The sequence below is a fragment of the Paramacrobiotus metropolitanus genome, unplaced genomic scaffold, assembly GCF_019649055.1.
Source record: "Paramacrobiotus metropolitanus isolate TYO unplaced genomic scaffold, Prichtersi_v1.0 Parri_scaffold0000014, whole genome shotgun sequence".
Lineage (NCBI taxonomy): Eukaryota > Metazoa > Tardigrada > Eutardigrada > Parachela > Macrobiotidae > Paramacrobiotus > Paramacrobiotus metropolitanus.
Window position 1 is genome coordinate 413680 of NW_026570234.1, and position 11784 is coordinate 425463.

Here is an 11784-nt window from a genome sequence, read left to right on the forward strand (position 1 = left end):
TTTCTTTTTGTTTATTATATATCGTGAAATCGTATTTCTCAACAGCCATACCATGTTGGATGCATGATCAACACTCTGTGTAAACAAAACTTATGTATTTCTACATTCATTTTTAAATAATATATCTTTCAATATTATTGCCAGTACTGCGTCAGTGTTTCCTCCCTATTGTGAAGGCTTCGTTCTTCTTGTAGTACGAGGCAAGCGGCAACTCTTTCCCATCGCTTTAGTAAATTACATCACTTTCCCTGCTGCATCTTACCCGTATGCAGGCGCTCACGTGATACTTTGATTTCAGCCGTTTCACATATAAACCGGCTTTGCGGCTACAGTTGATTACGCAGCTGATTAAGGCCTCGTCCTTTCTGTAGCGAATCTAGCTTCCGTACAGTGCACCACCGTCCCAGAACAGCAGGTACGCGATACGGTATGGCAGTTTTCGATTCGCGTACCTGGCTACCAAGGGAAAGATTCGGGACGGAGGTGCGCTCCGTATCCGAGTGTCCCGTATTCGCAACGGGTAGATACGATGCTTCGCGTACCGTACCTCGTAGCCTGTACTAACCCTGCGTCTCATATCAGGCGAAAATTAAACGCGCCCTTTTTCGCATACCGTCGAAAACAAAGAAAAACGATACGGTACGCGAAGCCACCTTCAGAGGTGGCTTTCCGTATCCGTCGTTTCTCATGATAATTTTCAAGAAATTTTTTCGCCTAATAATCTTGAACACTTATTAATGGAATTTTGTTAAAAATGGACTATGATGCCGTTTGTTCTGATGACGAGAACGAAAGCGTTACAAAACTGTTAGTGCAGTATGTATGTCAGTTTCTAGTGCAATTCAGAATTTATTTGGTGGTTTAAAAAACTTGAGTACTAAGGGATATCTATCTCGTGGAGGTAACAAGAACGTTAATCGCCGAGAAATTCGTTTTGCTGCGCAAAACCTTTACAAGCGATATCCTGGGCATTTATTCTTTGAGACGTACCACGTTAATGTGGATGTTTTTCGTGAAATTGTGGAGAAATTACGTCCATATTTTGAAAAGAGTTCGACGAAGAGGCCTTATTCTACGGAATGCAAAATCGCTGCCTGCCTCCATATGCTGGCACACGGATCATCGGTACGGTCACAGTGCGAACTTCATGGTTTGTCGCGCTCGACGACGTGTAGAGCTTTTCGGACGTTTTTGAATGCCCTGAAGAAAGAATACTGGTCGCTTATACAGTTTCCCGACGAAGATGGTATGATGCGTTCGGCCCGTGAGTTTGAAGAAAAAGGACTGCTTTATGGCGCTGATTGGGTACCAAAAATACTGGGAGCAGTGGACGGGACACACATCAACATTAAAGCACCACACTCTCGCCCCGAAAGCTACGTCAACAGGAAAGGGGAATTATCTCTTAACGTGCAGGCTTGTGTCAATTCTTCTATGGAATTTATACATCTATATGTTGGAGCTCCTGGGCGGGTGCATGACCAGAACGTGTACGACAATTCGGGGCTGGAAGGCTTAATTCCAGAGAACTGGATGATTTTGGGTGAGTATACGCACTAAGAATTTAAAGAAATTTGTTATTTTAGAAATAAACGAGTCTATAGTGCTGACTTAAATTTGTACTGCTGTTAATTTCTCCGATTTTTAATAGCTTTAATATTTTCTACTAATGTTGTGTAAAAAAGGTAAAATTAAGTAGTGTATTTTTCATTTTCGAGATTAAATTTCAACGAAGTAACGCAATTACAAGTTATTATTGTAATTTGCAGGTGATGGTGGGTACCGTGCGACAAGAAAAGTTTTGACACCGTTTAGAGAGAACGGCCGCCTCTCAGCTAGGCAGGAAGATTTCAATGAAATTCAGTCCAGTTTAAGAAAAGTCGTTGAAAGAGCTTTTGGCGTTCTGAAGCGACGTTTTCGAATTTTGAAGTTCTTGGATTATGACGACATGAGTGCAATGAAGCACATTATTATTGTGTGCTGTCTGCTTCATAATTTGGACATCAAATCCGTAGATGATTTTACGTTGGAGGGAGACGATCATGTCGAAGCGGTTGATCTGGATGATGAAGAGGATGCTGTTGCCGAAGGAGCATTTGGCGATTTTAAAAACGCTCTAGTTGCGCGGATGCTGCCAAATTCGTTGGGTTAAGAAATCGGTAAGTGTAAAATTTCTGGTAAATTTATTTATGCAGTTTTATTAAGTCAATAGCTATCAAAATAACAAAAAGTTGCAAACGCGGGCATTATCGTCCGTAGATGCGTAAAGCCCTAAGTATGTTTTCCTTGGCTTTCTATACAAGTACTGTATGCCCGGAAGCGCGCATAAAACCAGTAATTTTACTTAAGTTGGTACAACGGAACTTACGTGCCTGTATGTACTGGTGGGCATTAGGGTTGCATATGCCTTTTAAATCTACTTGTCTCTGTAAACTGAGGTGAGCAAAATTGCCCTATAATAATGTTATAATACGAGTACATAACGCTTTTGTATGATATATCTGTACACGTGAATATGCACTAGATTCATTCACAATTTTGCATTTGTAATCAGATATGTCGGCTTTTTAAAAATAGCTGGTCGTACGTGTGTGCTGTACTGTTAATTATTCACTCAACCGGCAAGTCAAAGTGAACGGCTTACATTACCGCTGCAGTTTGCTTATCGAGTTTACGTATATTATTTTATTTTGATTCTATAGCACAGGAAAAAAGTTGTGTTTTTATTTTTATCTCATTTTTATCCATGGAGACGCTTGGCGATCGACACACATGGTTTTGGCTTGTTTTGTGAAAACTGTTGTTTATCTAATCATCAATAACTCCTGCATATTGACAGGGAAGGTGACCTAACGAAGTGGACCTGATGCGAGTGAGAATCTGTTGCTGCGCTATGGGAACACTGTAGAGTGGTGGCTAAATGCCAGTACGGTACAGTATACAATGCGCGTTGAAGTCGTCGTTTATGCTGCGGTTAGCTGTTTAAATGTGGATGAAGTTGAAAATGGATGGACGCCCTTGTACCTCGGAGTGGCTGCGCGATCATTATGAAAGCGCTTTATCTTCGGCTCTCATTCTGGACTGTCATCCTCATGCAGAATACAATTATGTCGGCCATTAATGTAAGCCTACCGGCGATTGTGCTGCGCTCACATTTTTTGTAACCTTCGTTGCGATTAAAGAAACTTTGCGATTTGTCGAAGCTAGGTAGTTCACCGGATTGGTTAACTATCCGGATAGGTTTTAACCGAAAACCGCTGTTTAAACGATCCTCGTAAACAGTGGATATTTTTAACAATAGCAAAGTTTTTCTGTTTGGTCCTATTGAAAGATTTTCCTATTAAAAGACAAAATCTTCGCATCTGTATAATTAGTGGCAATTGTCTACATTTGGACACAGTGCCCCATACTGTAGAGGCGGCGTAGACGTACTATATGCGTAGTCGTGGAAAATGAAAACGGGTTTCCGATGAATGGATGTGTAACTGTGATTAAGATGTATTGCGGTTAACATTCTTGTTATTATTTCTGCTTGTTATATGGAAAGTAGGTAAACAGTGTGGCGATTATATTTTCTATTGCTGAACTCTATTATACTTCTATTGCTAAACTACACAACGCTTAATGTACGAGTGTTTATATACCCAGAAAAAACAACAAAAATTCATAACACCAGAGTTTTTACGACACCGTTTTATCATAATAATCTCAAGTCAAATTTCGGTTCCGCTTTACTAGTCAAATTCAGTTCCGCTTTACTACTCTTCTCCTAAAGCCTGCGGAACTTCATCGTCTCCGAAGTCGACTTCCACGTTGTACTGCCGCTCGAACTTCAATTTTGCCAGCTCAACCTTCATTTTTTCCAGCTTTACCATTTCGGTTAGCGAAGTTCGCATATCATCCATGATAGCAACGGAACGCGTCATGAGTTTAACCGTCTCACTGGCGGCGCTGCGTTTTTCGCTCTTCTTTGCTTTCTTTGGCTTTTCCGCGCTTCCAATTGGAGATCCCGCAGGAGTATCCGGTTGCATATCATCGTCGCTAAATTAGCAAAACTTAATATTTCTATTATTTTGCCACATCAATTTCTCAAATTACTAGGGTACAACTGTGCATGATAATATCAAAGATTTTACCTCAAATTAATATCACATTCCTCGGCACCGATGTCTTCCAAAACGTTGCTCGTGGATCCCGCTCCCAGAGCCACCGAATTAGTTGCAAAAGCAATATCATCCCGATCGCCGTACGTCTTATCGAAGAGTTCAAATAAATGATATTTCACTTCACCGCTTTCCCCGGTGCCATTTTTTCGTTTTTTCTCTGCCTACAAGTAACCGCAAAAAAGTGCAAAAATTAATTTCACAGTTTGCAGAACTATTGTTAGTAATTTAATCACTGTCACTAATGCAGGTAAGTAATTTCTACATATTTTATTTGAAAAACATGTATTATAGCAAAAATTGATTTACCTTATATTTCTTCCACGCATTTTCGTAAGAGATCTTCAGGTTCTCGCTGGTGCGGTTTCCCAGGGCATCTTTAAAAACCAACTGCATCTCCTGGAACACCTTTGACCAAAATTTCGCTTTACTTGTACAACGTCGAAACTCATCCTCCCGGTCGATGCGAGTAGCGACAAGCCACCTATGCAGAAACAAAATAAGCATGGCTGATAACACAGAGGAGCTCCTGCAGCCATCGGTCGTAGACTAAAGATTATGAGAAGCATAGACAGCACTCACTTCATTTTTTTGGGAGACAGAGGAGCAGATTTGGGAGCGCGAGGCATCGTAGCACTAATTGGTTAGATGATATATGGAGCTGATATAACACGGGGATCAAGAACTTTTATACAATTTTCCCGAACTTTGAAATTAAAAAAGCGAAAACTTTCGTCGTACGAACTGATCGGCGCTCGGACAAATAAAGTTATGCGCGGCAAGATGCGATCGAAGCGATGAGACGCAAGTACAGCGATACGGCGTCAAAGCTAGAGATGCGATACAGGAAACCGATAGCGAGCCCGGTTTCGATGTGCGTAGCTTGTACTGTGTCTTGGTGGTGCGCACCAAATAGTGTCCCATTTTTATACTGTAACGAAACTAGATACGGTGCTGTATCGCAACACGATACGCTTTAGAAAGGGGACGAGGCCTAAGAGTACTCGTACGGAGAAGAGTACGGTAGCCGAGATTTTATCAGCGGCTCACCGGTAAGCTCTGAGTCAGCAATGAACACGATAGCATTAAGTATCACGTGTGCGCCGACACACGGCAAAGATGCAGCAGGGAAAGTGATGTAATTTACTAAAGCGATGGGAAAGAGTTGCCGCTTGCCTCGTACTTATTTGATAATGTTAATGGTGTTAAACGTGGGCTTTGGATTTGGGTGCGCCGGCGCCCTAACTCTTTTTCCCACTTCTACCGTTTTTAGCGATGCCGCACTTAGTATTTATCTTTTCTAAGTGACTTTACATGTGTCCGTCTATGCATACTTCGAATATTGTAAAGATGTTATTTAATCGCAATCTAGTTTGTACATTTCGTAATTGGATGCACAAAATTAATCGTATACAATCTTTTTATGAATTACTGTAGTACAGTAGCCGTTATGCATGCTATTTGAAGACACTATGCTGTAATCAGTCGTATTATTATTATTATCATTAAAATTAGAAGACATAATTATTTTATTAGGCCTTCATAAATTAATAATAAGTAATAAGTTAATAAGTAATTACACGAATAGAAATACATGCCGTATAGAAATACATGCAGTACAGAAACATTCCTCGTATAGAAATACATGCAGTACGCAGCTGGGGTTTCACCACAGTTTAAAATTATGAGTTATTAGAAGGAAGAAATAAATCATTCTACAGAATTTACGCAAGCCCCAAAGTTTCATTTTTAAATAAGAGCAGAAATGTTGCGTGTTTCAGACTTTCAGATCCCTACACCCGACACCGTTAAAGTGCAAAGCATTTGATTCAGCATTTCCGTCTATGTGAGCGCATCGCGGAAACATTGCACTTCCGCTCCAAAGGTAGACTTTGTGTGTGGTGCACTGGTGATTCATCATTCTCTACTTGCGCAGTATTGTGGTAGCTTACTTTTCAGTGTTTTCTGGCCCCGAGGCGTGCAAACTTTTGCAGTCTTTTGCCATAATAACAATTCAGAGATTAGATTATTATAAAATTATAAGGTGCTGTTTATCTTCCCTTATTTTTCTTTTGTCCGATTTCCCTGCTCCTTCAAGCGAATCAAGCCAAAAATAACCATGACCAATCATCGCTCCAACGGCTCGCTGAAGCATCGTCGCTGCGTCTCCAGCTCCCTGAACGAATCTTCCCGCCCCACACATCTGGCCCAGGCCTCGGCCGGGGAATGCGGCTTCAGCGGGGGCGACGGGGTGCTGGTGCCGACGCTCTCCACCGACTCCCTGACCAACATGACCCTATCCGCACTGGAGGCTGACGACAAGCACTCCGTGGAGGCCTACGAAACCGCGGCGGAATCCGCGGAGACCACTAAGATGGAGGATGAGGAATTTGAGGCCGCCGCCTCCTACGTCGATGTTTTCACGATTGGCGGCTATGTGACACTGCAGTTGTTTGGCTATTTACGGGATTTCCTCCGTCGCTGGGGCATTGAGAAGAGTCTGATTGCCACGGAGAAGGGCAACGTGGGATTCACGCCACTGTATAACAACTGGGAGGATTTCTACACGCGCAATATTTACATGCGCATTCGTGACTGTTGGAATCGTCCAATTTGCAGTGTTCCGGGCGCGGAGATCGATGTTATGGAGCGATCGACGCCGAATTACGGATGGAATTTTGAGCTGACGGGACAGAAACTGCGCTGTATCAATATGGGATCGTATAATTATCTGGGTTTTGCGGAGAAGTTCGGTCCGTGTGCGGAGGATTCGGTGGCGGCGGTGGACAGTTACGGCGTGGCTGGCTGCTCGCCACGTGATGATGTGGGCACGCAGAGCGTTCATTTGGAGCTGGAGAACCTCGTGGCACGCTTTGTGGGCTGCGAGGCCGCGGTGACTTTCGGGATGGGTTTCGCGACGAACAGTATGAATATCCCGGAGCTGATCGATAAAAATTGCGCTGTTCTGAGTGACGCCTTGAACCACTGTTCGATCGTTACGGGAGTACGATTGTCGGGTGCCTTTGTGAAGATTTTCAAGCATAATGACATGAAGGATCTGGAGCAGAAGTTGAAGGAATTGGTTATTGCTGGTCATCCACGAACGCGTCGTCCCTTCAAAAAGGTAAGTATAGAAATATCGATTTTTTGCTTTGTTTTTGTTGTGAATGTTTTTTTTTGTAACCCGATAAGTAATTGGACTTTACCTGAATTTATATTGATATCTGTAAATTCTGCATTAGAATATCTTTCCGATATAGCCAACTGCAAAACTGGTAAATTACTTCTAGAGGAATTATCGAAAAACAATATTTACTTAACGAAAGCAAAATGCCTGCAAATCAAAGTTGTGCCTTTTTTCAGATTTTGATTGTTGTGGAGGGTATTTACAGTATGGAGGGCTCAATTTGCAAGCTTCCAGAGATCATTGCGTTGAAGAAAAAGTACAAAGCGTATCTCTTCCTGGACGAAGCCCACAGCATTGGCGCACTGGGACCACATGGGCGGGGCGTGGTGGACTTTTTCGGGCTGGACCCGCGTGATGTTGACATCATGATGGGAACCTTCACCAAGAGCTTCGGTTCAGCCGGCGGCTACATTGCAGGATCGCGGGCTTTGATTGATTATCTGAAAATTGCTTCCGGTGGGATGGTGTATTCTTCCGCGATGCCGGCTTCCGTTGCCCAGCAGATTATTACTTCCATGAAGATCATTATGGGTGAAGACGGAACGGATGAAGGGATGCGGCGCATCCGGCAGTTAGCGGAAAACACCCGGTATTTCCGTAGTGAATTGAAAAAGCGGGGATTTATTATCTACGGGCACAAAGATTCGCCGGTGGTGCCGTTGTTGCTGTACTATCCGACAAAGATTGCGACATTTGGTCGGTTTATGCTGCAGCGAGGCATTGCGGTGGTGGTGGTCGGATTCCCCGCTACTCCGGTCAAGTTGGGACGTGCCCGGTTCTGTTTGTCGGCAGCTCATACTCGGGAAATGTTGGATAGAGTTATTGCAGCTACCGAGGAGGTCGGTGATATTATGAGCTTGAAATACTCCCGAATACATGGAACAAGCGCTTACAGACACTTTGTGAGCCCTTATAAATAAAACTCAGAATTTGTTTTTGTGAAATGTGCTGACTTTTAGTTTCCTTTTTTGTATTTCATTCCTTGTTTCATCGACATTCTTTTTATGTTTTTCGCGATTATTTGCTTTTCGTATTTTTATACTCTGAGTTGCTTATTAATATCCCTTTATATTATGTTATTACAGTTAAATGTGCCATAACAGTAACATATTTTTATGGAATGTGATTTGAGGCGCTGGTTCTTTAACTTTTGTGGACACTTGACTTGACAGATTATATACAACACCTTCTGTGCTGCTTTATGGTTGCAGAAAACAATCTGTCGTACATGGATAAATTTCGGGTTTTTATAGGCAAACCTAACACGCAATCAATAGTAAATACAAGCAGAACTGGCAATAAAATTAGATGGTTAAAATCAATCGGAATAAAATCAACACAAAATCAACAACGTATTCACAAGATGACGAGATAGTACGGGGATGCTTGTTTTCGGAAAGTAAGTTCACAATGGTATCACAAAAATTTTGACGTGACAATTCACCCTTTAACATTACTTAGTTTTACGTTTCTACAATGCCTTCTCGTTCAATCTTTACCTTATCAAAGCATTCGTTCAGAAACAGAAAAAACGGAGTGTAAATTTTAACAGTACGAACAGGTCGTTGTGGCCTAGCGTAGTCGAAACTGAAGAACGGTTGTTCATCTTCGTTTCCTCCTCGTTCGATCTGCCACTTTGTGATGTCCTTCCATTCGAAATCAATCTCTTGGCTTTCGGGTGTTCCATCCGCCGTACATGCCTGCAGTTTAAATTTGGAGAGTAACACAATGGGAATAACGGGTGAGCCTTTTCGAGCATCGCTAGAACATGGAGGAAAGCTGAAAGATCCGTAACCTGGAAGCGCGCGGCACAGAGCCAGATATTCAATCTTCTTTGCCGCATCCTGTAAAGCTTTCAGTTCATGCAAGCGGGTTCCCGAGCGAATGTGTCCGCGGTTCACCTCATCCACTGCCTGCCAGAAGAAGTAGTTCAACGCTATCTCATGCCGCTCCGTCAATCGCAGCTCCGTTTGTGGATTGAACACCCACTTGCCGAAACTTATGCATGTGTTGGTGGCGGTCGTATAATTATGAATATAAATCTCATGCGGTCGTTCGTCATCGCGTAACTTACGCTCAAACGAATACTCAACAAGTTCAAACAATGCGAAGTGTGGCAATAATTCTTCTGGTAAGCGCACAGCCGTGGCTGTCATGCGGTAAACAACGGGTGTGCAGGCCGTCTTGTCAATGGTCAGGGTCACGGTTGACTTATCCGGAAGCAATATTTTAATTTCCACATCGGTTACCGTGTCCGACTTCACACCGCCTGATTCGGGACTGTTTAAGAAATCCTGCATAATGTCCGAATCCGCAATTACCCGCACAGAACAGACGCGCTCTAGCCACTGTTCCAGTTTTCGGCGTCGTGCATCGGTCTGTTGTTCCGAGAGGGAAAAAGGCCACTTGGAAGGGAACTTCGGGTACGGAAAATCGTAAAATTCACGTTTAAGACTATTGTGCAATTCGTCAAACTGCTTGTACCGTCTTGAACATAGATGCCGACCCGCCATGTGGATACAGAAAACAGCAAACTTTTCACCATTCTTCTCAATTAATTTATACTCGGGAATGCTAATTGGTAGTGAACGGCGCTCCGTGTAATCAATGGCAAAGTTCGTCGACTCTTCTTGTGGCTCCAGGCGCTCGGCGTCTTCATGGGTAACGGTAATGACGGTGAGCGTCAACACATGGCCGCCTGATCGGATGAGATCAACCACTTGCTTATGCGTCGCTCCTTCCACACTGACACCATTCACTTCCAGGATGCGGTCGCCTTTACGGAGTCCCGCTTGCTCTGCCGCACCTCCTTCCAAAACGGCACTAACATGCTGCAGCGGAGCATACAGTTCACCTAAAACAAATAAATTACCACATTTTTGTTCTGACAACAGAAAAGCAACAACGTAATAGTTCAGCATCTTCTTTACAAATAAAGTAAAAGTGAAAAAAAATTATTAAGCTTGTTCCAATTAAATCGGAAAAACCTGAAGCAATCTATAACTGTCTGTCGATGCAGAAGTCTGTAATCAATAATTACAAATATAAGCAGGATATCTTGAATTATTCTTGTTAATCTTTCGATTTTTAAAAATGAAAAATGAGAATCCAAAAAAATATCTAAATGTAAAATTAATTATATTTTATAGTTCAATTGCAGCACAGTACTTCTACAGACTATAACACACGTTCTAAATTTTGAGATAATTTTGATGAAAGCGCAGAGGAACAAAATCATATTTCAATCGCAGGACCGATAAGATAAAAGACGACACCAAGCCCTTCGCAATGGCGAAATTTAAATGCGTCGTGCTCGAAGTATCGCTAATTGCGCGAGGGCGGATACCGTAAAGCGGAAAAAATGTTGAAGCCGCCAAAGCGTTACCCATGAAGTAACACGCGGAGTTATCCTCTCAGAGTCTCTGATTTATAACAATCAACTATTACAAAACTAATCGATATCCATATCATCACAGCTTATAACAAGATAAATTCCTGTCACCCAGTCCGCGTGAATTCACGTCATGCATTTAACATACGTGAAGATTCCAAGAAAACAAAAATCTCTGATTGTGAATCCACAGAATGATCGCACTTAATACTGCAACTGTATTAACATACTCCTATGAAAATAAACCTCTTAAAAGTTAAACGATAAAAATTTCAGAAGCCGTTATTAATTATATACTGAACAAACGGCAAAAAAATTCCACGCTCTACTCACTTAATGGATATTTATTTTGACACTTCGCGACTCTGACTTACCGTTAATACTTTTCATGGGACCACCCTCTCCGATCTGGCCGCGAACATTAAAACCGAATCCAGTTTCAGATTTCGTAACGACAACGGTATGTGGGCCTGTGCGAGTTTTGTTGGATATCGCGTGGTCATCATCTTTGATAGATTTGGCACCAGCTGCGTTTGAAGTGGTTCGGTTGGACGTAAAGTGGATACTGCTATCCCGTTTCGCATTCATGTCCGAGCCTTTATCCAGTCCAGGTGCCACGATAACCATTTTTCTTTAGTTGAACAACCGATTAAACAAACCACAAAATTCTCACAACACATGAATTTTGACTTTCTTTCCTTCTTCTACGAGAACAAGAACAACTCAAATCCACGTCCAAATCCCGTCTGCCACGTTCAGATTACAGTGCTAGCAACTCTTCGCCTGCGTCACAGCAAAATAATTTAACTCGTTATGCTCATAATCGTTTTCAGTTGCTGCTGTGTATCAGCTTCCACAATACAACAGAATTTCAAAACCTTCTGTTGTCAAAAAATTCAAAGATTTCGAAACAGAAGAGAAGTGAAGTAGACATCCGAAATGACAACAGCGACTTCAGATTTTTTGCTCTGCAGCGCGTCGCATATCGCACTACGTACAGCAGGCCTGAAATTTAAATTGCTGTGACGTTTACTGATACAATG

At 42.3% G+C, this 11784-nt stretch overlaps 4 protein-coding genes across 5 annotated transcripts; 2 read left to right on the forward strand and 2 right to left on the reverse strand.

Annotated features, from left to right (window-relative positions):
- Positions 1-823: 823 nt before the first annotated feature.
- On the forward strand, positions 824-3279 carry LOC129584734 (putative nuclease HARBI1). 2 transcript variants are annotated; one of them, XM_055477041.1, is made up of 3 exons: positions 824-1543; positions 1770-2159; positions 2840-3279. In XM_055477041.1, exons 1-2 carry the CDS (start codon positions 1105-1107, stop codon positions 2150-2152), a joined length of 822 nt encoding a protein of 273 aa, XP_055333016.1. In that variant the 5' UTR covers positions 824-1104; the 3' UTR covers positions 2153-2159; positions 2840-3279. The 2 variants fall into 2 exon arrangements, with proteins under 2 accessions (XP_055333016.1, XP_055333017.1); XM_055477042.1 differs by having other exon boundaries at positions 2845-3279.
- A 308-nt stretch (positions 3280-3587) lies between these two features.
- LOC129584735 (uncharacterized) lies at positions 3588-5054 on the reverse strand. The gene is made up of 4 exons (XM_055477043.1): positions 4746-5054; positions 4473-4647; positions 4137-4327; positions 3588-4041 (listed from the first exon to the last, which is right to left on the reverse strand). The coding sequence occupies exons 1-4, from the start codon at positions 4790-4792 to the stop codon at positions 3759-3761; spliced, it is 696 nt and encodes a 231-aa protein (XP_055333018.1). The 5' UTR covers positions 4793-5054; the 3' UTR covers positions 3588-3758.
- Positions 5055-6086: 1032 nt separating this feature from the next.
- On the forward strand, positions 6087-8544 carry LOC129584786 (serine palmitoyltransferase 2-like). The gene is made up of 2 exons (XM_055477101.1): positions 6087-7287; positions 7527-8544. Exons 1-2 carry the CDS (start codon positions 6283-6285, stop codon positions 8268-8270), a joined length of 1749 nt encoding a protein of 582 aa, XP_055333076.1. The 5' UTR covers positions 6087-6282; the 3' UTR covers positions 8271-8544.
- Positions 8545-8583: 39 nt separating this feature from the next.
- Positions 8584-11662, reverse strand: LOC129584787 (sorting nexin-27-like). Its single transcript, XM_055477102.1, has 2 exons — positions 11116-11662; positions 8584-10204 (listed from the first exon to the last, which is right to left on the reverse strand). The coding sequence occupies exons 1-2, from the start codon at positions 11366-11368 to the stop codon at positions 8814-8816; spliced, it is 1644 nt and encodes a 547-aa protein (XP_055333077.1). The 5' UTR covers positions 11369-11662; the 3' UTR covers positions 8584-8813.
- Positions 11663-11784: the final 122 nt, after the last annotated feature.

Excerpts from the sequence above, each read along its gene's own strand:
- LOC129584787 (XM_055477102.1), bottom strand. The coding sequence starts at position 11,368 with ATGGTTATCGTGGCACCTGGACTGGATAAAGGCTCGGACATGAATGCG. Across the intron at positions 10,205-11,115 it reads TCCCATGAAAAGTATTAACG|GTGAACTGTATGCTCCGCTG; the intron begins GTAAGTCAGAGT and ends TATTTGTTTTAG.
- LOC129584786 (XM_055477101.1), top strand. The coding sequence starts at position 6,283 with ATGACCAATCATCGCTCCAACGGCTCGCTGAAGCATCGTCGCTGCGTC. Across the intron at positions 7,288-7,526 it reads CGCGTCGTCCCTTCAAAAAG|ATTTTGATTGTTGTGGAGGG; the intron begins GTAAGTATAGAA and ends GCCTTTTTTCAG.
- LOC129584734 (XM_055477041.1), top strand. The coding sequence starts at position 1,105 with ATGCTGGCACACGGATCATCGGTACGGTCACAGTGCGAACTTCATGGT. Across the intron at positions 1,544-1,769 it reads AGAGAACTGGATGATTTTGG|GTGATGGTGGGTACCGTGCG; the intron begins GTGAGTATACGC and ends TGTAATTTGCAG.
- LOC129584735 (XM_055477043.1), bottom strand. The coding sequence starts at position 4,792 with ATGCCTCGCGCTCCCAAATCTGCTCCTCTGTCTCCCAAAAAAATGAA. Across the intron at positions 4,648-4,745 it reads CTGTCTCCCAAAAAAATGAA|GTGGCTTGTCGCTACTCGCA; the intron begins GTGAGTGCTGTC and ends GTTTCTGCATAG. Across the intron at positions 4,328-4,472 it reads ATGCGTGGAAGAAATATAAG|GCAGAGAAAAAACGAAAAAA; the intron begins GTAAATCAATTT and ends GGTTACTTGTAG.